We start from the raw sequence: 27,476 nt of genomic DNA on the forward strand, positions 1-27,476 counted from the left end.
TCATTTCCGCCTGCTGTTACCCCCCCCCCCCCCCACACCTGCATGTTTTTCCACTTCTCATAATATGGATATGAACACTATTGGTCCCTCTCCTCCCTCTCCTCCCTCTCCTCCCTCTCCTCCCTAGACCATGTTTATTACCACCCCTGTAGCCTTCATCACCAACATTTGTTGAGTGAAAGCATAGGTCTCTAGCAGGTACAAGGGTAAAGTTAGTGGACTCTACTTGTAATGTAGTTAAACGTATTACCCACTAAATGAGGGTTTCATGTAGATTTTATAACATCATACATCGTGTCCGTTTTGTACATTCATATTTGTAAAGTTTGCTTTTGTTGTATATATTTGGAGCTTATAGACGGGGGGTAGATGTTCGGGATCAATGTTCTGCTTCCTTTACAGTTGACCAACTTCTATCCCCCCCCCCCCCAGAGATTTCTGGACCGCTCCTGAGATCCTGAGATCCGAATTCTCCGAGTGGCCGAACCAGGCCAGTGACGTGTACAGCTACGCCATCATCCTCCAGGAGATCTTCACCCGAGATGACCCGTACTTCGAGCTGGCTGACCACATGACAGCAGAGCAGGTCAGTTGGTCTGGTCTGGTCTTGCGTGTGTAGCTACATGTGACATATGACATGTATATAGCTATATCTCTCATTAAGTACACCATTTGACATTCATGTGTTTACACCTGTCATTGACTAGACCACATGACATGGATGTGTCTACACCTGTCATTGACTTGACCACATGACATGGATGTGTCTACTATAGAAAGAAATCCTTAATATCGGCTAGCCCTTTCATACAACATCACAATGCTCCAATCGCATCCCATTGCTACCATTCAAACTCCTAATAAGCCACATTTTCGTCCCTGATAGTTCCTAGCGCTCAATGGCTACCATTCAAATAGCTACTTAGACGTCCCGTTATTCCCAATAGCACTCTTTACGAACCATTGTTTCTCAGTCAGAGAGTCCCATGAGACCCCATTATTTCCTAGAACTCTTTTACCTCCGCTTATTTCCCATCACGTCCCATTATTTGATCACGTCCCATTATTTGATCACGTCCCATTATTCCCCATCACGTCCCATTATTCCCCATGACGTCCCATTATTCCCCATCACGTCCCATTATTCCCCATCACGTCCCATTATTCCCATGACGTCATATTATTCCCCATCACGTCCCATTATTCCCCATCACGTCCCATTATTCCCCATCACGTCCCATTATTCCCCATCACGTCCCATTATTCCCCATCACGTCCCATTATTCCCATGACGTCATATTATTCCCCATCACGTCCCATTATTCCCCATCACGTCCCATTATTCCCCATCACGTCCCATTATTCCCATGACGTCATATTATTCCCCATCACGTCCCATTATTCCCCATCACGTCCCATTATTCCCATGACGTCATATTATTCCCCATCACGTCCCATTATTCCCCATCACGTCCCATTGTATCCCATCACGTCATATTATTCCCCATCACGTCATATTATTCCCCATCACGCCCCATTGTATCCCATAACGTCCCATTATTTGATCACGTCCCATTGTTGCCCATCACGTCCCATTATTTGATCACGTCCCATTATTTGATCACGTCCCATTATTTGATCACGTCCCATTATTTGATCACGTCCCATTATTTGATCACGTCCCATTATTCCCCATCACGTCCCATTATTTGATCACGTCCCATTATTTGATCACGTCCCATTATTTGATCACGTCCCATTACTTCCCATCACGTCCCATTATTCCCCATCACGTCCCATTATTCCCATGACGTCATATTATTCCCCATCACGTCCCATTATTCCCCATCACGTCCCATTATTCCCCATCACGTCCCATTATTCCCCATCACGTCCCATTATTCCCCATCACGTCCCATTATTCCCCATCACGTCCCATTATTCCCATGACGTCATATTATTCCCCATCACGTCCCATTATTCCCCATCACGTCCCATTGTATCCCATGACGTCATATTATTCCCCATCACGTCCCATTATTCCCCATCACGTCCCATTATTCCCCATCACGTCCCATTATTCCCCATCACGTCCCATTATTCCCCATCACGTCCCATTGTATCCCATGACGTCCTATTATTCCCCATCACGTCCCGTTATTCCCCATCACGTCCCATCGTATCCCATGATGTCCCATTATATCCCATCACGTCCCATTATTCCCATGACGTCCTATTATTCCCCATCACGTCCCATTATTCCCCATCACGTCCCATTATCCCCCATCACGTCCCATTATCCCCCATCACGTCCCATTATTCCCCATCACGTCCCATTATTCCCCATCACGTCCCATTATTCCCCATCACGTCCCATTATTCCCCATCACGTCCCATTATTCCCCATCACGTCCCATTGTTCCCCATCACGTCCCATTGTTCCCCAGATCATCCACGCCATTGTCTACAACAGACTACGCCCCGAGCCCAGTCCTGAAGCACCGGTCACTATCAGGCAGGTGATGGAACTGGCGTGGTCAGACACACCTGCAGCCAGACCTACATTTGAGCAGGTAAACAGTTCTAATCTTTATTAGATAATGATCAGCTTTCATAAGCGTACAACATGTCCTGGTGAAAACGGTCCGCGGAACAAAAGTTGCGGGAACAAAAGTCAGGGGGAACAAAAGTCGCTGGAACAAAAGTCAGTGGGAACTAAAGTCCTGGATAAACAGAAATCGCAGTAACAAAGGGCTCACATTTTTGTTTACATCTAGCTATATTAAAATTGATGTATTTTTCATATTTACGTTTAAATGGCTAATAATTTAGTCAGAAGTAGGCTAGTTAGGTTTCTAATTTAAGATTGAAACATATATGCTAACCCGATCACAATTGTATTTTTACTTTCTCGTATATACGAAGTATAGCGAAAGTCTTGTAATCGTGCACAAAAATCACATTAAATTTGGGCAGTTTTTACCGTTTTACTCCTCAGTACTTCATCACATCTGGGATATAGAGGACTTATTTTAATCGGGCAAAAATTATAAATCCAGATTTATAAAAATTTTAGCGTTTTATGCGTAATGGAGTCGGAAAAACTGGATTATCCAATTCTGTCCGTATGTCTGTGTGTGTGTAAACACGATAACTTGAGTACCGTTACAGCTAGGTTGATGAAATTTCATATATAAGTATTATATCAAAATCGTAGATCCGTATCAACTTTTGAGCGATTTCTGATAACCGGAAGTGGAACTTTTTTACTTTGAATTTTTCAAAAGCCTATAACTTGAGTACTATTTCAGATGGATAAATGAAATTTCACTTGTAAGTAAGAGATCTAATTCTCTGCCTTCTATCAAATTTTGAGTAATTTCCGTTGACTGGAAGTAATAATTTTCGCTATTTCCGATTTCTCAAAAAACGCATGTGAATTTATAAAGTACTAATAATATTCCGCACTTTTTTACACTTTTTATATGACGTTCACTTGGTGTGCAATTCTTTTTTCTACGAGATTTTATTCTATTTTAAAAAGTTTAAGTATTTAAAATGGATTAAAAGTCATGTCTATATCCCGAGTTGCCATTCCCTGTTGTTTCATATAAGAATATGCGAGAAAGTTTAGGGGAGATCACTCCCGGTTTATTTTCAAATAGTACTTCAAAATCGCGAATCAAAAGTAAGACATTATTTATAAATTAGTTCTCCCAAACCAATTCCAACAATATTTTAAATGGGAGCATGTGATAATGTGAATTATCCTTTGGTTTACTAATTTGAAGTTTACAATAAAAAGTTTGTAAATTCATTACTTAAAAACATAATCCATATTTTTTGACCCTCGAAATTTTAAATTCACAACAGGTTTTCTGTGACTTGTTTCGTCTGATTTTTATTTCTTTGGCTTTTATTCCGGTCACCGCTGGAAATATGTTGGTCATTTGGACCTCGGCTTGGAAGCCGAGATTTTAACGCCAACACTGCACAGACTCTACCGCTTGACCACACGAATCAAAACCAGTGTTCCTTCCTGAATCTACCCCCCCCCCCGGAGAAAAAAGTCTAGAAGAAACACTGCTCAAATCATGCTCAGAGTTCGTGGTTCATCGTATTGGACTATCCAACACTGCCTTCACTGTCGGTCATCATGACCTTTACTGTTGGTCTCTCGTAGCATGACCTTCACTGATGGTCTGTCGTACTATGACCTTCACTGATGGTCTGTCGTAGCATGACCTTCACTGATGACCTGTTGTAGCATAACCTTCACTGATGACCTGTTGTAGCATGACCTTCACTGATGGTCTGTTGTAGCATGACCTTCACTGATGGTCTGTTGTAGCATGACCTTCACTGATGGTCTGATAGCATGACCTTCAATGATGGCCTGTCGTAGCATGACCTTCACTGATGGCCTGTCGTAGCATGACCTTCACTGATGGTCTGATGGCATGACCTTCACTGATGGCCTGTCGTAGCATGACCTTCACTGATGGTCTGATGGCATGACCTTCACTGATGGCCTGCTAGCATGACCTTCACTGATGACCTGTTGTAGCATGACCTTCACTGATGACCTGTTGTAGTATGACCTTCACTGATGGTCTGTTGTAGCATGACCTTCACTGATGGTCTGTCGTAGCATTGGTTCCACTGGTGGCTTATCATTAAAAATCAATAGCAGAAGACTCGAGATATCGAACAGCGATCAGATCAAAGCGGTAAACTGATGACTTGATCCGATTTTAAACCGATGGACTCTCGCGAGCAGATCGGGCAAACACGTATCGGTTCTACGGGTGACAGGGGCCCTGAGAGATGACCCTACATAAACAAACCGTTGCCATGGCAATATATTTGTCTTACAACAGTCTCGTGTTGCATGATATTCTAGTTTTAACACACAGGCCTTTATGATTGGGGTTATGTTTAGGGGTTATGTTTAGGGTTATGTTTAGGGGTTATGTTTAGGGGTTATGTTTAGGGTTATGTTTAGGGTTATGTTTAGGGTTATGTTTAGGGTTATGTTTAGGGTTATGTTTAGGCGTTATGTTTAGGGGTTATGTTTAAGGGTTATGTTTAGGCGTCATGTTTAGGGGTATGTTTAGGGGTTATATTATAAAGTTTTATTAACTGTCCAGTTATTCAATAGTACTACATGGGATGTCGTCAGTAGATAACGGTGTTTAACTTAAACCAAATTTTACCCCTACCCTTACCCTACACCCTCACCTTTGCAATACTAAAGCAAGATCTAGCTGCCCTTAAACGACGTCACTGATGGTTTCTAACGTGTTGTTCATTGTTTCTGTTCTTCAACAGCAGAAACATGTTACAACACATAGCTTGATTCCCCCCCCCCCCACTCTTCAGTAGTAGATCTACACAAATGTCTGAAAACATTCTACACTGAGGTGTCGTGTACACACTTAACTTACACTGACCGTATGTGTACTACACATGTGTACTCACTAAAGCTGATGTTGTTCTTGTACCCCCAGATCACGAAGATGTTGGGTACACATGTGTACACACTAAAGCTGATGTTGTTCTTGTACCCCCAGATCACGAAGATGTTGGGTACACATGTGTACACACTAAAGCTGATGTTGTTCTAATACCCCAGATCACGAAGAGGTTGTGTACACATGTGTACTCAATAAAGCTGATGTTGTTCTCATACCCCCAGATCACGAAGATGTTGGGTACACATGTGTACACACTAAAGCTGATGTTGTTCTTGTACCCCCAGATCACGAAGATGTTGGGTACACATGTGTACACACTAAAGCTGATGTTGTTCTCATACCCCCAGATCACGAAGATGTTGGGTACACATGTGTACACACTAAAGCTGATGTTGTTCTTGTACCCCCAGATCACGAAGAGGTTGTGTACACATGTGTACACACTAAAGCTGATGTTGTTCTTGTACCCCCAGATCACGAACATGCTGGGTACACATGTGTACACACTAAAGCTGATGTTGTTCTAATACCCCCAGATCACGAAGATGCTGGGTACACATGTGTACACACTAAAGCTGATGTTGTTGTACTCCCAGATCACGAAGATGCTGTGTACACACTAAAGCTGATGTTGTTGTACCCCCAGATCACGAAGATGTTGGGTACACATATGTACACACTAAAGCTGATGTTGTTCTCATACCCCCAGATCACGAAGATGTTGGGTACACATGTGTACACACTAAAGCTGATGTTGTTCTAATACCCCAGATCACCAAGATGTTGGGTACACATGTGTACACACTAAAGCTGATGTTGTTGTACCCCCAGATCACGAAGATGTTGGGTACACATGTGTACACACTAAAGCTGATGTTGTTGTACCCCCAGATCACGAAGATGCTGGGTACACATGTGTACACACTAAAGCTGATGTTGTTGTACCCCCAGATCACGAAGATGTTGGGTACACATGTGTACACACTAAAGCTGATGTTGTTGTACCCCCAGATCACGAAGATGCTGGGTACACTTGTGTACACACTAAAGCTGATGTTCTTGTACCCCCAGATCACGAAGATGCTGAGACGGAACAGGACGGGCAGGAAGACTATCATGGACAACATGATGGAGGCCATGGAGGACTACACGGCTCATCTAGAGGAGGAGATGGAGGCCAAGGTCAGGGTCGGTCTATAGGGTCGTGGGGTCGTGCTAAATGGAGTGGTTTATGTGGCGGTGTTGATTTTAATATATGGTGATGGCGGGGTTCGTTTTGTGATGGTGGTGGTGGTGGGGGGGGTTCGTGTGGTGGTGGTGGCTGGGTTCGTGTGGTGGTGGCGCGTATTTTATTGTGGTGCTGTTGTTGTGGTTTATGTAATTGTATTGTGACGGTAGAGAGGCTCGCGTATTAGTGGTTGAACATTGCGTGTGGTGTTCGTTGTTTTATAACTTGCTAGGGACACAGAATTGCCGCACAACAACTAATTCTGACTTAAACAGAGGCTCCCGTGAATAGACTAGCTCAGGTATTCTTCGGAAAACTTGAAACTTGTGTGGAAAGATACAGTTGATAAAAGAAATAAGGGGTGGTCGTTCATGAATGATGTCATACTCATAGGCTTCAGTAGTGTCATGTTAGCATCAATTTTATGATGCGCTAATTCTTGAATTCGAGTTCTATCGTCAAAGGCATTTAAGGTCCGTTATTGATTCGCAGTCCCATTATAGTTCCGTTATTAGGGTGAACTGAGCCCGCGGTGGTGTTGGTTACATAGCATCCCACCAAACCACTAGACCACGCCGCCACACGTCTATTGTTTTAAGAAATTTAACATTTACATCACCTTTTTTCTAAATCCCACCACAATAGATGTCTACTGTAAACATTTACATCACCTTTTTTCTAAATCCGTCCCAAAATAGATGCCTACTGTAAACATTTACATCACCTTTTTTTTCTAAATCCGTCCCAAAATAGATGCCTACTTTAAACATTTACATCACCTTTTTTCTAAATCCGTCCCAAAAATAGATGCCTACTGTAAACATTTACATCACCTTTTTTCTAAATCCGTCCCAAAAATAGATGCCTACTGTAAACATTTACATCACCTTTTTTCTAAATCCCACCACAATAGATGCCTACTGTAAACATTTACATCACATTTTTTCTAAATCCCACCAAAATAGATGCCTACTGTAAACATTTACTTCACCTTTTTTTTAAATCTCACCAAAATAGATGCCTACTGTAAACATTTACTTCACCTTTTTACTTTCTCGTATATACGAAGTATAGAGAAAGTATTGTAATCGTGCACAAAAATCACTTGAAATTTTAACAATTTTCACCGTATTACACCTCAGTCCTTCATCACATCCGAAGTACAGAGGACTTATTTTAATCGGGCAAAAATTATCAATCCAGATTTATCAAAATTAAGAAGTTTTATGCGTAATCCAGTCTGAAAAACTGAGCTTTGCAATTCTGTCCGTATGTCTGTGTGTCTGTGTGTGTGTCTGTCCGTGTGTAAACACGATAACTTGAGTACCGTTACAGCTAGGTTGATGAAATTTCATATATAAGTATTTTATCAAAATCTAAGATCCGTATCAACTTTTGAGCGATTTCCAATAACCGGAAGTGGTACTTTTTCTACTTTGAATTTTTCAAAAGCCTATAACTTGAGTACTATTTCAGATAGATAAATGAAATTTCACATGTAAGTAAAAGATCTAATTCTCTACCTTCTGTTAAATTTTGAGTAATTTCCGTTGACTGGAAGTAGTAATTTACGCTACTTCCGATTTCTCAAAAAACTAATGTAAATTTTAAAAGTACTAATAATATTGCGCACTATTATGCGCTTTTTTATTTCGCGTTCACTTGGTGTGCAATTAATTTGTCTACGAGATTTTATTCTATTTTTAAAACTTTAAGTATTTAAAATGGATTAAAAATCATGTCTATAGCCCGGGTTCCTATCCCCTGTTGTTTTATATAAGAATATTCGAGAAAGTTTAGGGGAGATCACTCCCGGTTTATTTTTAAATCCCACCAAAATAGATGCCTACTGTAAACATTTACTTCACCTTTTTTTTAAATCCCACCAAAATAGATGCTTACTGTAAACATTTACTACTTGTCAGATAATAAAATGAGTATAAAAACCTTTACGTATAAAAACTTTTATATAAACAAGTTTTTTTAATTACTGTAAAAACAAGAACATAAAATAAACTTGCTTTCTTTAGATACAATTGTAAACGCGTTAGAATCTTGAATCTGAAGAAATGTCATTATTTTATTTTAACATTTTGGTTTGCGTTGTAAAAAGCTTGTTACAAATGTTATGCTTATTTTATTATCTACTGTTTAGTGGTTTAGTGGCCGTCTGTAAAAATAGAAATAGTTTATCCCAGTGTTTCTTTCAGACTTTTTTCTTCGGGAGGGTTTGGGGCACTTGATATTTTATGGGGGCGGGGGCGAACTTATAAATTATATATTTTCTATATAAATTATATTTTTCCGGGGCGGGGGGGGGGGGATCCCCTGAAGAGATGCCTGAAAGAAACTCTGGTTAATCCGTACTTTAGTTTGATTCTCTCTAGTCCATTGGTTCTTCATTAAGTCGACATCATGCATGACTTTAGGTATCTGTTTTTAAAACCCTATCTGCAGTCTACGATCTTATTTCTAGACGACATTATCTGTCCCGTATATTGACGTTAGTGATCTGCTCTATCTTGTGTGAAGCAGTCAGTGAACTCACCCTTCCGTTCGCTGATAGAGAACTCGCTACTACTTTTTATTCATGTTATCTCCCCTTGTGTTATTGAATCTAATATATAAAGCTCAATTCTGTAACGCATATGTTTGTCGTTGGCATTTCTACGGATTTAAGTGTTAGATCAATTATCGTGCGCGTTTGTCTAAATTTATGAGTTAAAAAATTACTATTAAAAGTGTTGGGAAATCATTTTCATTTTTCAAATTATAGTAATAATTGTCGGCATGTTCATTAAACACAAGTTTTAAAAAAAATATCATCTTTTACAAAAATTCTAATTATGTTTTTATTTAGTCCTATAGCGCTTACTTCCCTTTGATAAATTAGGCAAAACACAATTACTTCCCTTTATGAAATCATTGCATTAGTTGAAAAGCATTTACTTTTTAATTACTTTGTTTTGGTGTTGGGAAAAAAATAATTACATAATTAGCGGGGATTGATCAAGTGCAAATGTTGTAGGTATTTTACGGATAAGCTTGGAGTATTATAATTGTTCATTAAATTGAAACAGGCGCGTTCGTTTAAGTGAGTGCAAAAACTATGAATAAGTTGGGGTACTATAGTCGTTTATTAAGCTAAAACAGGCGATTCTGCCCCGGGCGTTTATGTTCGCGTTAGTGTTTTCTTTGTGTTTAGGTGGGTTTGCGTTAGTGGTTGCGTTTTGATTTGGTTCGTTTTTGTTCTTTCTTTTTTCGTTTTTGTTTGTATTTTTTTTTGTTTGGGTTTGTATTTGTGTTTTTGGTTGGTTTTGCGTTTGGATTTGGTTTGTTTTCGTTCTTTCTTTTTTCGTTTTTGTTTGTGTTTTTTTGTTTGGGTTTGTATTTGTGTTTTTGGTTGGTTTTGCGTTTGGATTTGGTTTGTTTTCGTTTGCTTTTTCGTTTTTTTTTTTTTGTTGGTATTGGTGTTTGTGGTTGGGTTTGTTGTTAGGTTTTTGTTTTCGTTTGCTTTTTTGTTTGTTTTTTCTTTGTGTTTGTATTGGTGTTTGTGGTTGTGGTTGGGTTTGTTGCTAGGTTTTTGTTTTCGTTTGTATTTGTAATTGTGTTAGCGTTATGTTTGCGTTTTGTTGTTTTGGTTTTGGTTGGTCGTGGTTTGGGTGAGCAATGCCGGGTTTATGATGATTACTAAACACGCAGGTAATGGTCTTTAACAGAAAGGTTTTTCACAGAAGCCAGAGCAGGGCCTGGCCGGGACGGCTAGTATAGTTTTATTTAGAATATTTTTTTTTAAAGAGAGAAAGAAAAAAAAATGGAAAAGGAGAGATTGAGACAAAGAAAGACAGACATGAAATAGAAAACGTTTTTAAAATTAACATTTACATCAACAACAGCAATTACCCTGTCATCTTCTTCTTTTAAATGCTTGTATTTATGACCGTTTTATGCTTGTTTTACTTGATACTGTATTTTCTTTTTCTTGAGTTTGTTTCCTGAATTTGTTACCTGTTTTTTTTTTCGTCCCTGTTTTCTCCCAATGATTTTGTTTTGGTGACGTTGACTCAGTGCTATTAAAAGCCATGTTATGAGGGGTAGGTTAAGTGTGTCGTCATTTTACAGGGGGGGGGGTCTTAACTGTGACGATGGGGAAGGGGGTTAGGTAAAAAGAAAGCGTGACATCATTCATGCATAGTACGTTTTTAATTACAGTCTTCCGCGGGTTGAAGTGCCTAGTTTGTGTTCAAGTCGGTAGCGGTTTGGATTTTTAAAATTGCGAATTAACTGCTTGTAATCGCAATGCTAGTCTGCAACAAATGGACCATAAACAAGTTATATTAAGGGAACAATTGAAAGTTGAAAATCAAAATCAATTTTGCACAGTAGGAAAAAAACTTACTTGCCAGTAACTAGAGCACACTGGGTTGGAGGGGGAGGGGGGGGGGGGAGGGCAGGGGCATTGTTTTAGCAAGAAATGACAGGCATTAATTTAACGACAAAAGGCAGGGGCATTGTTTTAATAATAAAGTACAGGGGGCATCGTTAAAAACTAAAAGCATGACACCGGTTACGTGGTTATTAACCATCCCATGGACCCCAACCCATCTCTCTCTCTCTCTCTCTCTCTCTCTCTCTCTCTCTCTCTCTCTATATATATATATATATATATATATATATATATATATATATATATATATATATATATATATATATATATATATATATATATATATATATTTATTTATTTATTTATTATCAATGGAATATTATCAAACATTTTATATTATTTTTTAAACCTTTTATGTCCAATCCCTGGCTACGCCACTGCACAAAATTGTCATGTTTTTGTTGATATTTCTGTGTTAAAACTAAATCATTTTTAAACGACAGGAAAATGCTCTGCAGTCAGTCAAGTCCGACCTGGACAACCTAATATCAGAGTTGGTTCCGTCCGATTACAGCAGGGCTATAAGCGCCGGAGAGAAGATGGAATCAACCATTTACCCAGCTCTAGGGGTGATCATGTTGGATGTATCCCATACCGGCACGACGATGGAGATGGCGGCAGTACAAAATATGTTCAAGTTTCTGGGGAGGGTCTCGTCACAGCTTAAACAGGTAGGACTTTCAGCTCAGTGGTGACACATGGTGACACCATTCAGGTGGTGACACAGTTCAGAGGGGGACACGTTTCAGAGGGGGACACCATTCAGGGGTGACATCACTCATATTGTGACATCATTTGTGGGTGACAACATTGAGAAAATGACATCACTTTGGGGGTGACACCAAGACGAAAAATTAAAGTCAGTTAAATAAAATGGTTTTGCAGTAAATAAGCAGTTAAGCAGTTTGATATATTCCGTTGGCAGTGGTGATTGATGCCAATTAAAAGGTAACTTCCATATTCACAAGATCATGAAAAAGCACCACTCCATGTTGACCCTTCACTCATCAGAGTATGAAAACAATATTATGTTAACCCTCTACTCACCAGATCCCGACAAAAATGTTATGTTAACCCTATACTCACCAGAGCATAAAAAAGTTTTAGTCCATGTTAACCCTCTACTCACCGATCACGACAAAATGTTATGTTAACCCTCTACTCACAAGACCACGAAAAAAATGTTATGTTAACCCTCTACTCACCAGATCACGACAAAAATGTTATGTTAACCCTCTACTCACCGAACCATTAAAAAGTTTTAGTCCATGTTAACCCTCTACTCACCAGATCATAAAAATGTTATGCTAACTCTCTACTCACCAAATCATAAAAAGTGTTATGTTAACCCTCTCCTCCCCAGATCATGAAAAAAAATGTTATGTTAACCCTCTACTCACCAGATCACGACAAAAATATTGTGTTAACCCTCTACTCACCAAATCATAAAAAATGTTATGTTAACCCTCTACTCACCAGATCCTAAAAATGTTATGTTAACCCTCTACTCACCAGATCACGAAAAAGTACCACGCCTACAGCCCCTACAACCAACTCCAGCAAACCCAGACCTTCGTTCTAGGCCTGGACAAACAGGAAGTGACATTAAATGACAGATGTCAGGCAGTGGCTTACATGGCATTGGACATCATGAGGGTATTGACACTTGTTTACATTTGACCGATATTTGTTTTAAACGGTCGTCTCTATGGCTTACTTTAAGACGCACTAATTAACCACCAGCCATTATCAAGCCTTAAAGTACCCCAATCGAAGCTCTCCCGTTTATTTTGTGGTCAGCGTAACCTTGGCGCGTCCAATCACTCCCCCTCCCCTTTAATCTCCTAATTACGGCACAAAAAATGGAAAATCTAAATGGAGTGACATGTTTTAATTCGTATTGATGTGTGGAAGCACTCACGTCAAAAGGTCAAAGTTCACTGATTTTCTTAAAGAATATATATATATATAAATATATAATAAATATATACGTATTTATTTAGACCTTGTCCTTGTAAAACGACAAAGCCGGTGTACAATGAGTTATTTCCATTACTTTAATTAAGTTATGTGAAAAATACAGCATTATAAAATATAACAAGCCAGTAGCGTAGCGAGGGGGGGCGCCGACCTTAGGGGGCGCCAAAATGGGTCGGAAAAATAAATTGAAATGTTGAGGGGGTGCAAATCGAAAGTTTGAGGGTGGGGGGGTGCAAATCGAAATCTTGGTGCAAATTGAAAGTTTGAGGGGGGTTGGGGGGGTGCAAATCGAAATCTTGAGGGGGGGGGGTGCAAATCAAAAAGTTTGTCCCCGGGCGCCGGGAAAGGTCGCTACGCCTCTGTAACAAGCTGAACTAATATTCGATTGTTCTTTATTTAGATTCTGCAGCTATCGAGCTTTGAGACTCAGGATAAGACATCAGGTAGCCTTGACCTTCAGGTGAGGTCATTTCCGTTCCGTATTGGTGCGCATGTTGGCACCGTGGCTACCGGCAACATAGGTGTGACGTCCCCGCAGTTTGTGCTGCTGGGTGACGGCATAGACGTCAGCCACGCCCTCCTGGCCAGCGCTGACGTCAACAGTGTCAGGATCTCCAGGGGCGTGTACAGCCAGCTGGAGAAGAACCCGGATTTTGAGCTCTCTAAGGCGGAGCCAGAGTGGGTCATCTGTAATGTAAGTGGTGTCATGTAGGTGGTGTTATGTAAGGGGTGTCATGTAAGTGGTGTCATGTAGGTGGTGTCATGTAGGTGGTGTTATGTAAATGGTGTCATGTAGGTGGTGTTATGTAGGTGGTGTTATGTAGGTGGTGTTATGTAGGTGGTGTTATGTAGGTGGTGTTATGTAGGTGGTGTTATGTAGGTGGTGTCATGTAAGTGGTGTCATGACAGTGGGTCAACTGTAATGTAAGTGGCGTCATATAAGTGGTGTCATGTAAGTGGTGTCATGTAAGTGGTGTCATGTAGGTGGTGTCATGTAGGTGGTGTTATGTAGGTGGTGTTATGTAAGTGGTGTCATGACAGTGGGTCAACTGTAATGTAAGTGGCGTCATATAAGTGGTGTCATGTAAGTGGTGTCATGTAAGTGGTGTCATGTAGGTGGTGTTATGTAGGTGGTGTTATGTAGGTGGTGTTATGTAGGTGGTGTTATGTAGGTGGTGTCATGTAAGTGGTGTCATGACAGTGGGTCAACTGTAATGTAAGTGGCGTCATATAAGTGGTGTCATGTAAGTGGTGTCATGTAAGTGGTGTCATGTAGGTGGTGTTATGTAGGTGGTGTTATGTAGGTGGTGTTATGTAGGTGGTGTCATGTAGGTGGTGTTATGTAAATGGTGTCATGTAAGTGGTGTCATGACAGTGGGTCAACTGTAATGTAAGTGGCGTCATATAAGTGGTGTCATGTAAGTGGTGTCATGTAAGTGGTGTCGTGTGCAAGCTGTCGTGTATGTGGTGTCGTGTAAGTGGTGTCATGTAAGTCATGTCAAGTAAGTGGTGTTATGTAATTGGTGTCATGTAAGTGTTGTAATGTAGGTGGTCATGTAAGTGGTGTCGTGTAAGGGGTGTCGTGTACGTGGTGTCGTGTAAGTGGTGTCGTGTAAGGGGTGTCATTAAGTGGTGTCATGTAAGTGGTGTCGTGTAAGTGGTGTCGTGTAAGTGGTGTCATTAAGTGGTGTCATGTAAGTGGTGTAATGTAAGTGGTGTCGTGTAAGTGGTGTCATTAGGTGGTGTCATGTAAGTGGTGTAATGTAAGTGGTGTCGTGTAAGTGGTGTCGTTAAGTGGCGTCATTAAGTGGTGTCATGTAAGTGATGTCATGTAAGTGGTGGAATGTAAGTGGGGTCATGCAAGCGCAGGTGATGTAATGTAACTGAAGTAATTGTAAGCACAGTCGATGTCATGTAAGTGATGTAAGTGGTGTCATGTAATTGGTGTCATGTAAGTGTTGTAATGTAGGTGGTCATGTAAGTGGTGTCGTGTACGTGGTGTCGTGTAAGTGGTGCCGTGTAAGTGGTGTCATTAAGTGGTGTCATGTAAGTGGTGTCGTGTAAGTGGTGTCGTGTAAGTGGTGTCATTAGGTGGTGTCATGTAAGTGGTGTCATGTAAGTGGTGTCGTGTAATGTAACTGAAGTAATTGTAAGCACAGTCGATGTCATGTAAGTGATGTAATGAAAGCACATGACTTGTAAGTGTTTTGACGTAAGCAAATGTATCGTAATGGAAGTGCACGTGAGTTGTAATGTAAGTGATACATTGTCGGCCACAACAGCATGTCGACCATACAACGTATCGGTTCTTTCTAGTCTAAGCGATGGTTTTAACTATCGAAGAGCATCGATTGGCCACATGAATTCATTCTCGATCGTCAGATTGAGTGGGGAAAATGGTATTAAAATTTCACGGATATCTTTGAGTGTGTTTTGGGAAGTTGTCGCTAACAAAGTGGACGTTGTTGCAAGAGGTGGGAGTATACCAGGGGTTCCCAACCCAGTGCCCGCGGGCGCCATGGCGCCCGCCAAACGATTCGTATGTGCCCGCCTCTCACTATTCGACAGAGACATAATTTTTTTCATAAACATTATTGAAAGGTTGAAGGGGGTGCAAATCGAAAGTTTGAGGGGGGGGGGGTGCAAATCGAAAGTTTGAGGGGGGGTGCAAATCGAAAGTTTCAGGGGGGGGGGTGCAAATCGAAAGTTTTGTCCCCGGGTGACGGGAAGGGTCGCTACGCCTCTGGAAGGAGTTTGTCGATTTAAAATAGGTGGTGCCCGCCACCCTACCGATATTTTAGAATGTGCTCTAGAGTAAAAAAAAAGGTTGGGAACCCCTGGAGTATACACACTTTCTACACTTATTTCTTTGACCAACAATAATTTATCTCTGTAAGGTCCAAAGCTGGTCCCATTAGTAATGAATTATAAAATTAAATTGTAAATTACAGATGGAAACATGGCTGACAAAGTGAAACATATTTATAAAAAAAAATTAACCCTTTGAGCCCTGGCCTCCCTGACCTAATTTCTCCCATTTCCTGAGCTTCCAGGCCCAAACCGATTTTCACTTATCTGCTTCTAACTTTGCCTATAACTTTTGAACCGTTTGAGATAATCAAGCCAAATTTGGTATCCAGACTCAGGATCAAACAACAATGCAGCAAGATTCTGAAAATCTTTATTTTTTTTTACATTGTTTGAACAGAACAATGTATATAAAACGAACACATAATTATTGTTTTGATAGAACATAGAAGAAACCAATTTACATTTAGTAATTGTTTTGTTATTATTGATACCTGGCCATACTAGTTCAACGCCAGAGGTCCACTTTTGTGTGATAACTTATAAAACAGTTATCACTGCCGGACCCGATGCAAAGAAAAACTTCGCATGTTTGGCACCGATAAACATTTTTTTTTCGTTTCGCCAAGTCTTTGTCCTTGACACCACATGCATCAGAACGTACTTGAACAGTTTCATTGTCACTGTCGATTTCAATGTCACTGTGTTCAGTCTCAAATTCAACGTCACTATGATCACAATATAGACCAGGAATATTATCTTCTTCATCAGAATCAATAAGTAGTTGTATTGCCTGAGATGCAGTCATTCTACTTCTTTTGTTGATATTTCGGTCTTTTGCTTCATCTTGTGCACCAACTTTATGTGATGAAGTCGACGGCTGTGGCTCAACTTTTCGTTTCGGCGGCATTGCTACGAAATGTAAACACTTTCACTTTTCCTAAAAATCAATTTTAAAATCATAATCCCGCACTCAAAAGACATATACGCAGTTTTAGTCAGTCTTCCGCTAATTATATTTAATTAGACGGTATACCGGCCGCTAGGAATATGACGCTAGATCGTCGGGCCGGAAAACCGGCTTTTCGGACATATATGCCTAATGTTGAAGCCGGTTTACCGGCCTGGCGGGCTCAAAGGGTTAATATTTTTAATTTGGCTGCCAAAATAAATTTAGAAATGTCCAAAAGAAACCAAAACATATCCTATGATGAGATCTCGTCCGCCATGTTTACTTTGATAACGGTGCGTGAAGTTGACGAATAAAAGAAGGACATAGAAGAGATTGATTTTTGTAACAAAGAAACATGTGATCATGGTGATAATTAGATGTCTGAAAGAGCTCGATGTGTATGTTGTGTGGGTATTGTAAATTGTGGATCTTTCGCGAAAATTGCTAGTTTAACAACATACTCATTATATGCAAGTATATTAAATATATCTTACATTTGATATTTACAGCTTAGAGATTTAAATGTTAGAGTCATGTTTTAGTATTTAAACAAAGATTGTGAACTAAATAAAGCTTATATCTAGAGCGTTTTGTTTTAATAGGGAAGAGACATCGAGGCCTTCACCTTGCATGCCAGACACGCGGAGTACCTGAAGCTCGCCTCGGACACATCCGGGGATTCAGGGATTTGTCTGGACGATTCCCCTGCCAAGTCTGCACTAACAGGTAGACGATCGATCGGTAATTAATTAGCGGCTGGCTCCCGCTGATAAACAATAGACAAGCGGCTTAAATGGGTGCTGTGTTTGGGGTCGAGATCGAAGTGGTGCCCTCTCTAGATCTAGTTTTGTGATCTCATGGCCATGTGGGCTGTTAACAATATATTCGTTCAACGTATATACAACTATGTCAAGTATACAGGGTTTCTGTCAGATATGTTTTCGGACGGAGGGTACACTTAAAACTTCCCGGAACGGGAAGAGGGGGGGGGGGGGGCTGGTACTTAAATTTTCCTGAGGAGTTAGATAAAAGCTATTTTCTATTTATTTTATTTCTGTCACACGGGGGTGGTGGACGTGCGCCAGGGGTAGTGCCCCCTCCATCTCTCGAATAAATGCCTGAAAAAAAATCTGCATAGACCTATATATTATGTATATGCATGTATTTGTCCCTTAGTAGTCTGGGCACCATCAAAGTTCTTTTGACCATTTGTGACTCAGTTCTTTCTGTCCCCTCTCTATCCTCTCTCTGTCCTCTCTCTGTCCCCTCTCTGTCCCCTCTCTGTCCTCTCTCTGTCCCCTATCTGTCCCCTCTATGTCCCCTCTCTGTCCTCTCTCTGTCCCCTCTCTGTCCCCTCTCTGTCCTCTCTCTGTCCTCTCTCTGTCCCCTCTCTGTCCCCTCTCTGTCCTCTCTCTGTCCCCTATCTGTCCCCTCTATGTCCCCTCTCTGTCCTCTCTCTGTCCCCTCTCTGTCCCCTCTCTGTCCTCTCTCTGTCCCCTCTCTGTCCTCTCTCTGTCCTCTCTCTGTCCTCTCTCTGCCCCCTCTCTGTCCCCTCTCTGTCCTCTCTCTGTCCCCTCTCTGTCCTCTCTCTGTCCTCTCTCTGTCCTCTCTCTGTCCTCTCTCTGCCCCCTCTCTGTCCCCTCTCTGTCCTCTCTCTGTCCCCTCTCTGTCCTCTCTCTGTCCTCTCTCTGTCCTCTCTCTGTCCCCTCTCTGTCCTCTCTCTGTCCTCTCTCTGTCCCCTCTCTGTCCTCTCTCAGTCCTCTCTCTGTCCTCTCTCTGTCCCCTCTCTGTCCCCTCTCTGTCCTCTCTCTGTCCCCTCTCTGTCCTCTCTCTGTCCTCTCTCTGCCCTCTCTGTCCTCTGCCATCAACAATGTTAGACTGAAAGTTAAACTTAAACCGAGTCATTATGTGATGTCATTATGTGATGTCATTATGTGATGTCATTATGTGATGCCATTATGTGATGTCATTATGTGATGTCATTATGTGATGTCATTACCTCACAGTTAACTCTACACGTACTGAGCTGATTAAACCCATTAATTAATGTAATGCTATCTTCTAACAGTTAACTTCACACCTTTTGAACTTTCTAGAACAAATTTGATGAAATTTGAAATATTTTCAGATCGAGAGGCTGGCAAAGAACGAGAGCACACAGACCCACAAACCCGGTCTTCTGGCAGACGTCAGCACCCCAGCAGACAACACGACCCTCGGGGTCACCTGACCGCCAGGCGACAGAAATACCTCAAGAGTCGAGAAAAGTCCTCGGACAAGGGCAGACAACACTCTATCGAGTTCGCCCATGAAGAGTTATCGTTCGTGCCTTTGTCCCGAATCTCTGAAGCCAGCGACCCTGCAGACGGTTGGTCTTCCACCGGAAGTGGCCAGGAGATGAACAGTCACGTGTCACTTGAAGGTCATCCTCCTGAATCAAGCCGAAGTACTGCTGACCTGTCTACCTCAAGTACGAATGACGTACTTCCGGTTGTAAAAACAAAAACGTCAAATTTAACGAGACCGTCTGAATTCGGGGAAAATGTGAACGTTGTTTTTCCGGAACTTTCTAACCAACGCGTGAATAGTGTCGTGCGCGGAAAACACAGAACACGGCGACAAGTATTCACCGGGTATGAAAACAACGATTCTACGTTAAGCTCCGATACTAGTGACGTCAGTACTGTAGAACGACGCCGAAAAAATGTCGTTCATTCAAACTCCTACACAGACGTCACGGAAGTCAACGAAGAAAAAGTTCGCAAGTCCAGCAGACGGAATAAAGTACATCCACTACAACGTAGTGGGTCGACCCATTCTTCGTGATGTGTGTTGCATGTTTGATATTATCGTCTGTTCAGGGGAGTGACTTGAGTTAAAACCTTTCGCTCCTTGTGGAACAGGAGCTCAACCATACCCGTCCATCTTCTCCGATCAGAGGCGTAGCGATGGGGGGGGGGGGGGGCAGGGGGGACACATGTCCCCGGGCGCCGACTTTAGGGGGCGCCAAATATAAAAATGGGTTGTAAAAATAAATTAAAATATCATTTTAGCTGCATTTTTGCAGTTTGGTGATTGAAATTGAAATTTTGCTCCCGAGGGGGGCGCCAAATTGAAAGTTTGTCCCCGGGCGCCGGGAAGGGTCGCTACGCCTCTGTGTCCGGTCCCCGGCTAAAAGTTTTGCAACCCCCCAAGACATCCCTGCTGTCTTCAGTTCTTCAAGAAGACTCCGCCTCCAGGTTTGTTTATGGTGCCCATTGGACTAGACAGTCTTGATACAAACAGGATGTTGGTGTCACCGTGACGGTTGTTGTTTTGTTGTCCTGCCCAGCTGCTTCAAATAAAACAAGTTAACTTTACCATGAAAACTATGCTTATGTAAACCCGGGCCCTCACCTTTGCACATACTTGTTATATTATTTATGTGATATTTTCATCACTTTTTAAAACGTTAATCACAATAATTTTTGGATTTCTGTCACTGTTTTTCAGGTGCGAATAAATTCAAACAAATAATTAACAAAAAACCTGATGTATACCATCTTGATAAGATGGCATTGTTTAATAAATCTAAAAAACCAAATAGCTTAGAGCATACATTATTTTATTGAGCTATTTACATTAACGAGTCTTGAAATAGGAACACGCCCATAGCCTCACACAGTCGTCCATGAGTAAAAGATAGAGAGAGAAAAAGAGAGTGAAAGAGAGAGAGACAGAGAGAGAAAGATGGAGAGAGAGAGAGACAGAGAGAGAAAGATAGAGGGAGAGAGAAAGAGAGAGAAAAAGAGAGAAAGAGAGAGTGACAGAGAGCGAGAAAGAAAGCACACATACACTACACAATCATGTGCAAGCACAACACTTTTGGATATAATTACTGCAAGAGCGAATAATCCCGTTCGGCCTAAACATGATTTAAACAACGTATTAATATTAAGTCTCTAATTGCTAAATTACTAACAAAAAGTTCATGACAGTTGATTTTTAAAATGTATTTTTTTCTGTTTTAATTTAATAATAAAATCAAATTAATAAAACTTCATGCTTTACTCGTTTGCGCTATTGTGTTGTAGAGCGTATGCTTGCAAGAGGGACAGACTTTTATTACACAATTTAATTCCCTCAGTCTACCATAAGACCCCTAACTCAGTAGGGTGGAGGAGAACAGACATGTTGTGGTCTCCTTAACTTACCTCTAATTTCAAGATCCAATCAACACTTAATTATCTAAAACCGGAACTATTTCCTTCAATAAGTGATGTTCTATGAAAGAAAAATATGAGAATATTTTAAAAATTTAAAAATTTGTTTAAATCCAAAAGTCCCGACTTTGAACCCCGTGCAGATGAAGCTCGATGGTCGGGGACAGCAATCTAAGAGAGACAACTCCAAAATCAAACATCTGCTACCTTGTGTTTGTTCTTGGGTGGACGAAGGCCGAAGTAGCAAATCAAGAAAAAAAACAGGCTGGTTGAAGTCAACGGGTCGTATGGTGGTTAACCTGTTGACATGCAATACTTACTTGTGTTAGAGGAAATCCCGTCCAACATTACTAATAAGAAATTTACCATTGTTTATTTTACTGACATGTTTTTGACACCGGGACATCACACCCCGCATCAAAGCGCACCACTGTGTTTTTGGTGCGGACTAGAGTGGTTGGTCGGGTAGGTGTTAGCTAACTACTACTTTAACTTAAGTATATAAGAAGGGTGCATAGTAGCTTTTAACAGCTTTATTTTAGCTGTATTATACAGCTTTATTTTAGTTATATAATACAGCTTTATGTTAGCTGTTTAATACAGCTTTTGACATCTTTAAATTAGCTATATAGATCTAGATCTAATACCAATTCAATACTGCTTTATGTTGTATAATGCTTCTTTTGACAGCTTTTTGCAAGCTGTATGATTGGAAAGAATAAAATTATTTGCAAACTCTAATGATGCCTCCATATTGCAGAATTTCATACCCGCTCCAATCACTTTCGCTTTCATTTGTGTAAGCTGTTGGAGTTGTGTGTGTAGCTCTCCACTGCTGAAGTTTGTGGAACTCTTCATTACAAGATGGAGGACGAGAGGACCCCGGCTAAACGCTATGCCTTCAACGTCCAGGACGTGAAAGTAAGATGACGTCATTGTGATAGACGCAGTGGTTCTCATACAAGCAAGACATTACCCCTACCCTATATCATTTGCCACCTGATCCTCCCCCCCCCCCCCATACACACAATCTTCGATACCCATATCAATTACCCCCTGTACAATAATAGCCTACCCAAAAAGAACTGCAGTAAGATATCACGTCTTTGTTATTACATATTGATCCATAACACAATAGTGATATGGATAAGGTTATGAATATGGTCACATATAGGATTTGGTTTGGGATAGAGATAGGGATATTATTAAGGGTAGGGAAGAGATGATGGGTGTTACGGATGGAATAAGCTTATTATGCACTTAAATCGGTTCCATGTTTCTCATTATATGGTTTGTGGTTGTATGTTTGTTTGTGGTTGTATGTTTGTTTGTGGTTGTATGTTTGTTTGTGGTTGTATGTTTGTTTGTGGTTGTCTGTTTGTTTGTGGTTGTATGTCTGTTTGTTGTAAAATGTTTGTTTGTGGTTGTATGTTTGTTTGTGTTTGTATGTTTGTGTTTGTATGTTTGTGGTTGTATGTTTGTGGTTGTTTGTTTGTTTGTGGTTGTATGTTTGTTTGTGGTTGTATGTTTGTGTTTGTATGTTTGTGGTTGTATGTTTGTTTGTGGTTGTATGTTTGTTTGTGGTTGTATGTTTGTTTGTGGTTGTATGTTTGTGGTTGTATGTTTGTGATTGTATGTTTGTGGTTGTATGTTTGTTTGTGGTTGTATGTTTGTTTGTGGTTGTATGTTTGTGGTTGTATGTTTGTTTGTGGTTGTATGTTTGTGGTTGTATGTTTGTTTGTGGTTGTATGTTTGTTTGTGGTTGTATGTTTGTGGTTGTATGTTTGTTTGTTTGTGGTTGTATGTTTGTGGTTGTATGTTTGTGGTTGTATGTTTGTGTTTGTATGTTTGTAACAGTAATTGGACGCTCTCACGTGACCACCCAGTCCAGGTTGTGACATTGAAGTGACAATCTAGCCTGTGTTGTGACTAACACGTGACAGTCCAGTTCTTGTTGTGACACTATCGTGACAGTCTAGTTCTTGTTTTTGACAACTATATCGTCGTACACTGTGTTGTGTGTCTGATGTGTTTTGACACACTGTGTTGTGACATGCTGTAATGTGTTTAGTGTGTTGTGCTACACTGTGTTGCTTGTCTAATGTATTGTGACACACTGTGTTGTTGGTCTAATGTGTTGTGACACACTGTGTTGTTGGTCTAGTGTGTTGTGCTACATTGTGTTGCTTGTCTAGTGTGTTGTGACACACCGTGTTTGTGGTCTAGTGTGTTGTGACACACTGTGTTGTTGGTCTAATGTGTTGTGACACACTGTGTTGTTGGTCTAGTGTGTTATGCTACATTGTGTTGCTTGTCTAGTGTGTTGTGACACACTGTGTTTGTGGTCTAGTGTGTTGTGACACACTGTGTTGTGACACACTGTGTTTTGACACACTGTGTTTTGACACACTGTGTTGTGACACACTGTGTTTGTGGTCTAGTGTGTTGTGACACACTGTGTTGTGACACACTGTGTTGTGACACACTGTGTTGTGACATACTGTGTTTTTAGTCTGGTGTGTTGTGACACACTGTGTTGTGACATACTGTGTTTTTGGTCTGGTGTGTTGTGACACACTGTGTTGTGACACACTGTGTTGTTTGTCTGGTGTGTTGTGACACACTGTGTTATTGGTGTAGTGTGTTGTGATACACTGTGTTGTGACACACTGTGTTGCTTGTCTGGTGTGCTGTGACACACTGTATTGTTGGTTTTGCGTGTTGTGACACACTGTGTTATTTGTCTGCTGTGCTGTGGCACACTGTGTTGCTTGTCTGGTGTGTTGTGTTGTGCTACACTGTGTTGTTTGTCTGGTGTGTTGTGACACAGTGTGTTATTGGTCTAGTGTGTTGTGACACACTGTGTTATGACACACTGTGTTGTTTGTCTGCTGTGCTGTGACACACTATGTTGTTTGTCTGCTGTGTTGTGACACACTGTGCTGTGACACACTGTGTTATGACACACTGTGTTGTTGGTCTGCTGTGCTGTGACACACTGTGTTGTTTGTCTGCTGTGTTGTGACACACTGTGCTGTGACACACTGTGTTATGACACACTGTGTTGTTTGTCTGCTGTGCTGTGACACACTGTGTTGTTTGTCTGCTGTGTTGCAGCACGCCGAGACGAAGCGGATGAACCACCCCACGGCCAAGATGTGCTCCCTCTCCCGCTGGCCCCACACTGCTGACCTGACCCCCAGGGAGATTTACGTCATGAGAGATTCGTACGCCGGGCCCAGGCGTAAAGAGACATGTGTAGGTCGTAGGTTAACTGTCATCCTTTTTTTGCTCTTTTCGCTCCCCCTACAAAGAAAACCTGGATACGCCTCTGGGCGTGAGTTACCCTTTCGGACCTGATGGTCATTAAGGCAGATGAAGTAGAGTTCGTATGTTGTCAGTGACCATGACATTTGAAAGGATGGTGTGTTCACTATTTGATCGGAGTTATGGAGCGAGTTGTGTGTAATATTTCACTTTTTTGTGTCATATAACATGTGCATGATCTATAAAGACTTTTGATTTATTCTACTGGAAAGAGAATACTAAAGATAAGCAGCCAAAATAAAAAATTTTAAACATGTGATAGTAAACAGAGTTTCTTCTAGGCATCTGGAAAGTCTACCGCGCCCCCCCCCCCCCCGAACGAGATGGAATTTATATAGTAAACATACACTTGTATTAGTGTCCGCTCCCCCGAAAAATGTTGACCGCTCCCCCCCCCCCCCCCCGGAAAATATCAAGTGCCACCCCCCCCCCCCCCCCTCCCCGGAGAAAAAAGTCTGGAAGAAACACTGATATTAAAGAAAATGATATTTAAATTAAACACTGGCACACAATGATATTTGAAAATTGAACACCAATGTCTAACTCTATGTATGTTTTCAATCAACGTCCTTGACCTCTATGACGTCACGTGCAGGTGGAGTACCGGTCCAACTACGACCGCATCAACCACCCCGTCTGCGGCTACGACCAGCGGATCCACAAAGATAACACGTTGCACGGCCGCACCGTCATGTGTTCGGCCAGGGACGAGGTAGGTCAAGGTCATTGGTTGGCACAGCTGATGGGGGGGGGGGGGATTAGTGACGTCTGATAATCGACTCATTTTCTAGTGAGTCACAATAATTAGGTGTCAATCAGGATATGCCTGTGTTAGACAGGTTGGATTAAATCTTCGTTCGGATTTTAAAAAACTAATCGAGCGGTGAACTACTTACTGCGTTAAAAAAAAAATTGTCAGATATTTTATGAACGACCAAAAATTTTATTAAAAAAAGAAGATTCGTTTTATTGTCTTTGCTATTTTTGGTGCATTTAACTTTTTAAATTTTTTATTAATTTTATTTTATTTCTCCATTTTTGCAGGAGAAACTACGCACAGTTCACATAGAAGAAAACATGATTTATGGAAGGCGGAGTGACCAGTTTTACGATTTTGCCAGCTTGATGTACCCTCGGACTTTTCTCTGTAAATCCAACTTTTTGAGAAGAAATGGTCTGCTTGGCATTCCACCGTATAAAGATATTTCCACCAGCCTTCCACCGCTGTAAAGATACCTCCACCAGCAATCCACCGCTATAAAGATACAAAGAATGTTTATCTGCATCTTTAGTTCATCTCGATCATGTATTTTGTACATGTAGTTCATGCGCCAAACTTTTTCTTCAACTGCAGTTTATATCATGGTCATTTATACGTAGGCTCTCACTGATTATCTTGTGTGGACTAAAGTTGGTTAAACGATTAATGACGTCACATTATCCTTACCGTTTCTTGCCCCCCCCCCCCCTTTCCTAACGCTATCGTCACAATCCCCCTCATCCTTCCTTCTAAAACAATCAGAGTTCTAACAATTAGCTTACATGTTTTTCGTTACTCTCGTCATGAAGAAAATAATTGTAAGATGCTGTCACGTTTTCAGTCCCTCCCTCACTCCCTCCCGTAGTACATTAGCTTATTATATAACTATGTATAAGTTATAACATAATGTAACATAAATGCATGTTACATGTGTATTTAAACCACAATATACCAACTCGCCATTGTTGTGGCGACCTGGTTTATAAAATCTTTGGTTGTCTGTCATCCCTAGCTACGTGTGGTTGGAGAGGGGTGGGGTGGTGAGGAGGGGGGGGGGTATCACGTGACACTGATATGTAACGTGAGTCACACAGAAGTACAATGTACATAACATTAAATATAATAACTCTATTTTCCTTGTGTTTCTCCATTTTATTTTCTTTGTTTATAAAGTTTAAATATGTGAGTACGTGTAACTCAAAGAATATGTCTTTTAGATCGTAAAACTTCTGGTAACAAAAAGTAAATTAAATAGAAATAAATAATACTGTTTTGTTCTAAACTTGTCTGCAATAAAAACATGCAGCAAATTAAAAAAAAAACCACCATCAATTACTTGGCAATTTTTCTAAAGGTAGACAATCTCATTAATTTAACAAAAAAGTAGTTTTGCAGTAGTCCACCTCTTTGAGTTATGTTCTTGTTATTGTTTTGGTGTTAATAAAAAGCCTATTTTTTGTAGGCTTATTGAATAATTGAATTCGTTTTATGAAAATCTGGAGTACATTAATTGTCAAGTCCAGATTACTAGCAGCTGGTACTGAGTGGTAGCATTGGGTAGCTGGTGTTGGGTAGCTGGTGTTGGGTAGCTGGTGTTGGGTAGCTGGTGTTGGGTAGCTGGTGTTGGGTAGCTGGTGTTGGGTAGCTGGTGTTATGTAGCTGGTGTTGGGTAGCTGTATTGGTAGCTGGTGTTGTGTAGCTGTATTGGTAGCTGATGTTGGGTAGCGGGTGTTGGGTAGCTGTATTGGTAGCTGGTGTTGTGTAGCTGTATTGGTAGCTGGTGTTGGGTAGCTGGTGTTGGGTAGCTGGTGTTGGGTAGCTGGTGTTGGGTAGCTGTATTGGTAGCTGGTGTTGGGTAGCTGTATTGTTAGCTGGTGTTGGGTAGCTGGTGTTGGGTAGCTGTATTGGTAGCTGGTGTTGGGTAGCTGGTGTTGGGTAGCTGGTGTTGGGTAGCTGTATTGGTAGCTGGTGTTGGGTAGCTGGTGTTGGGTAGCTGGTGTTGGGTAGCTGTATTGGGTAGTCGGTGTCAGAGGCGTAGCTAGGGGAGGGCGGGGAGGGCGGCCGCCCCGGGCGCCGACCATAGGGGGGCGCCAAAAGGGGTAGAAAAAATAAATTAAAAGCTCATTTTAAGCTTCAGTTTTGAATTATAAACAGTCAAAGTAAAGAAATTTAACGGCTGAGAGCCTTTGCATACTGATTAAACTGTTTTCTACCTTGATTGTGTAACTGTAAAACATATATCTTTAAGAAACAGTGACCGGAAAACCCGCTTTCCAGCTTTTGTAGATGGGGAGG

General features: G+C 41.1%; 2 protein-coding genes across 2 annotated transcripts in view; both read left to right on the top strand.

Moving 5' to 3' along the window:
• The window catches only part of LOC131929517 (atrial natriuretic peptide receptor 2-like), a 52,906-nt gene extending 36,799 nt beyond the window's left edge, over positions 1 to 16,107 (top strand). The window contains exons 13-19 of the mRNA XM_059285763.1: positions 433 to 586; positions 2,448 to 2,573; positions 6,549 to 6,659; positions 11,596 to 11,823; positions 12,668 to 12,808; positions 13,533 to 13,826; positions 16,084 to 16,107. Coding sequence (XP_059141746.1) covers positions 433 to 586; positions 2,448 to 2,573; positions 6,549 to 6,659; positions 11,596 to 11,823; positions 12,668 to 12,808; positions 13,533 to 13,826; positions 16,084 to 16,107 — 1,078 coding nt within the window. The remainder of the gene's footprint in view (positions 1 to 432; positions 587 to 2,447; positions 2,574 to 6,548; positions 6,660 to 11,595; positions 11,824 to 12,667; positions 12,809 to 13,532; positions 13,827 to 16,083) is intronic.
• Positions 16,108 to 21,915: 5,808 nt separating this feature from the next.
• LOC131929514 (cilia- and flagella-associated protein 90-like) lies at positions 21,916 to 25,877 on the top strand. Its single transcript, XM_059285761.1, has 4 exons — positions 21,916 to 22,015; positions 24,212 to 24,352; positions 25,017 to 25,133; positions 25,466 to 25,877. Exons 1-4 carry the CDS (start codon positions 21,959 to 21,961, stop codon positions 25,649 to 25,651), a joined length of 501 nt encoding a protein of 166 aa, XP_059141744.1. The 5' UTR covers positions 21,916 to 21,958; the 3' UTR covers positions 25,652 to 25,877.
• The last annotated feature ends 1,599 nt before the right edge of the window (positions 25,878 to 27,476 follow it).

This window comes from Physella acuta, unplaced genomic scaffold (genome assembly GCF_028476545.2).
Source record: "Physella acuta isolate Inbredline_101_S28 unplaced genomic scaffold, ASM2847654v3 ptg001642l, whole genome shotgun sequence".
NCBI lineage: Eukaryota > Metazoa > Mollusca > Gastropoda > Physidae > Physella > Physella acuta.

Coding starts and splice junctions, on each gene's coding strand:
- LOC131929514 (XM_059285761.1), top strand. CDS start 21,959: ATGGAGGACGAGAGGACCCCGGCTAAACGCTATGCCTTCAACGTCCAG. Junction 22,016..24,211: donor TCAACGTCCAGGACGTGAAA/GTAAGATGACGT, acceptor GCTGTGTTGCAG/CACGCCGAGACGAAGCGGAT. Junction 25,134..25,465: donor TGTGTTCGGCCAGGGACGAG/GTAGGTCAAGGT, acceptor CCATTTTTGCAG/GAGAAACTACGCACAGTTCA.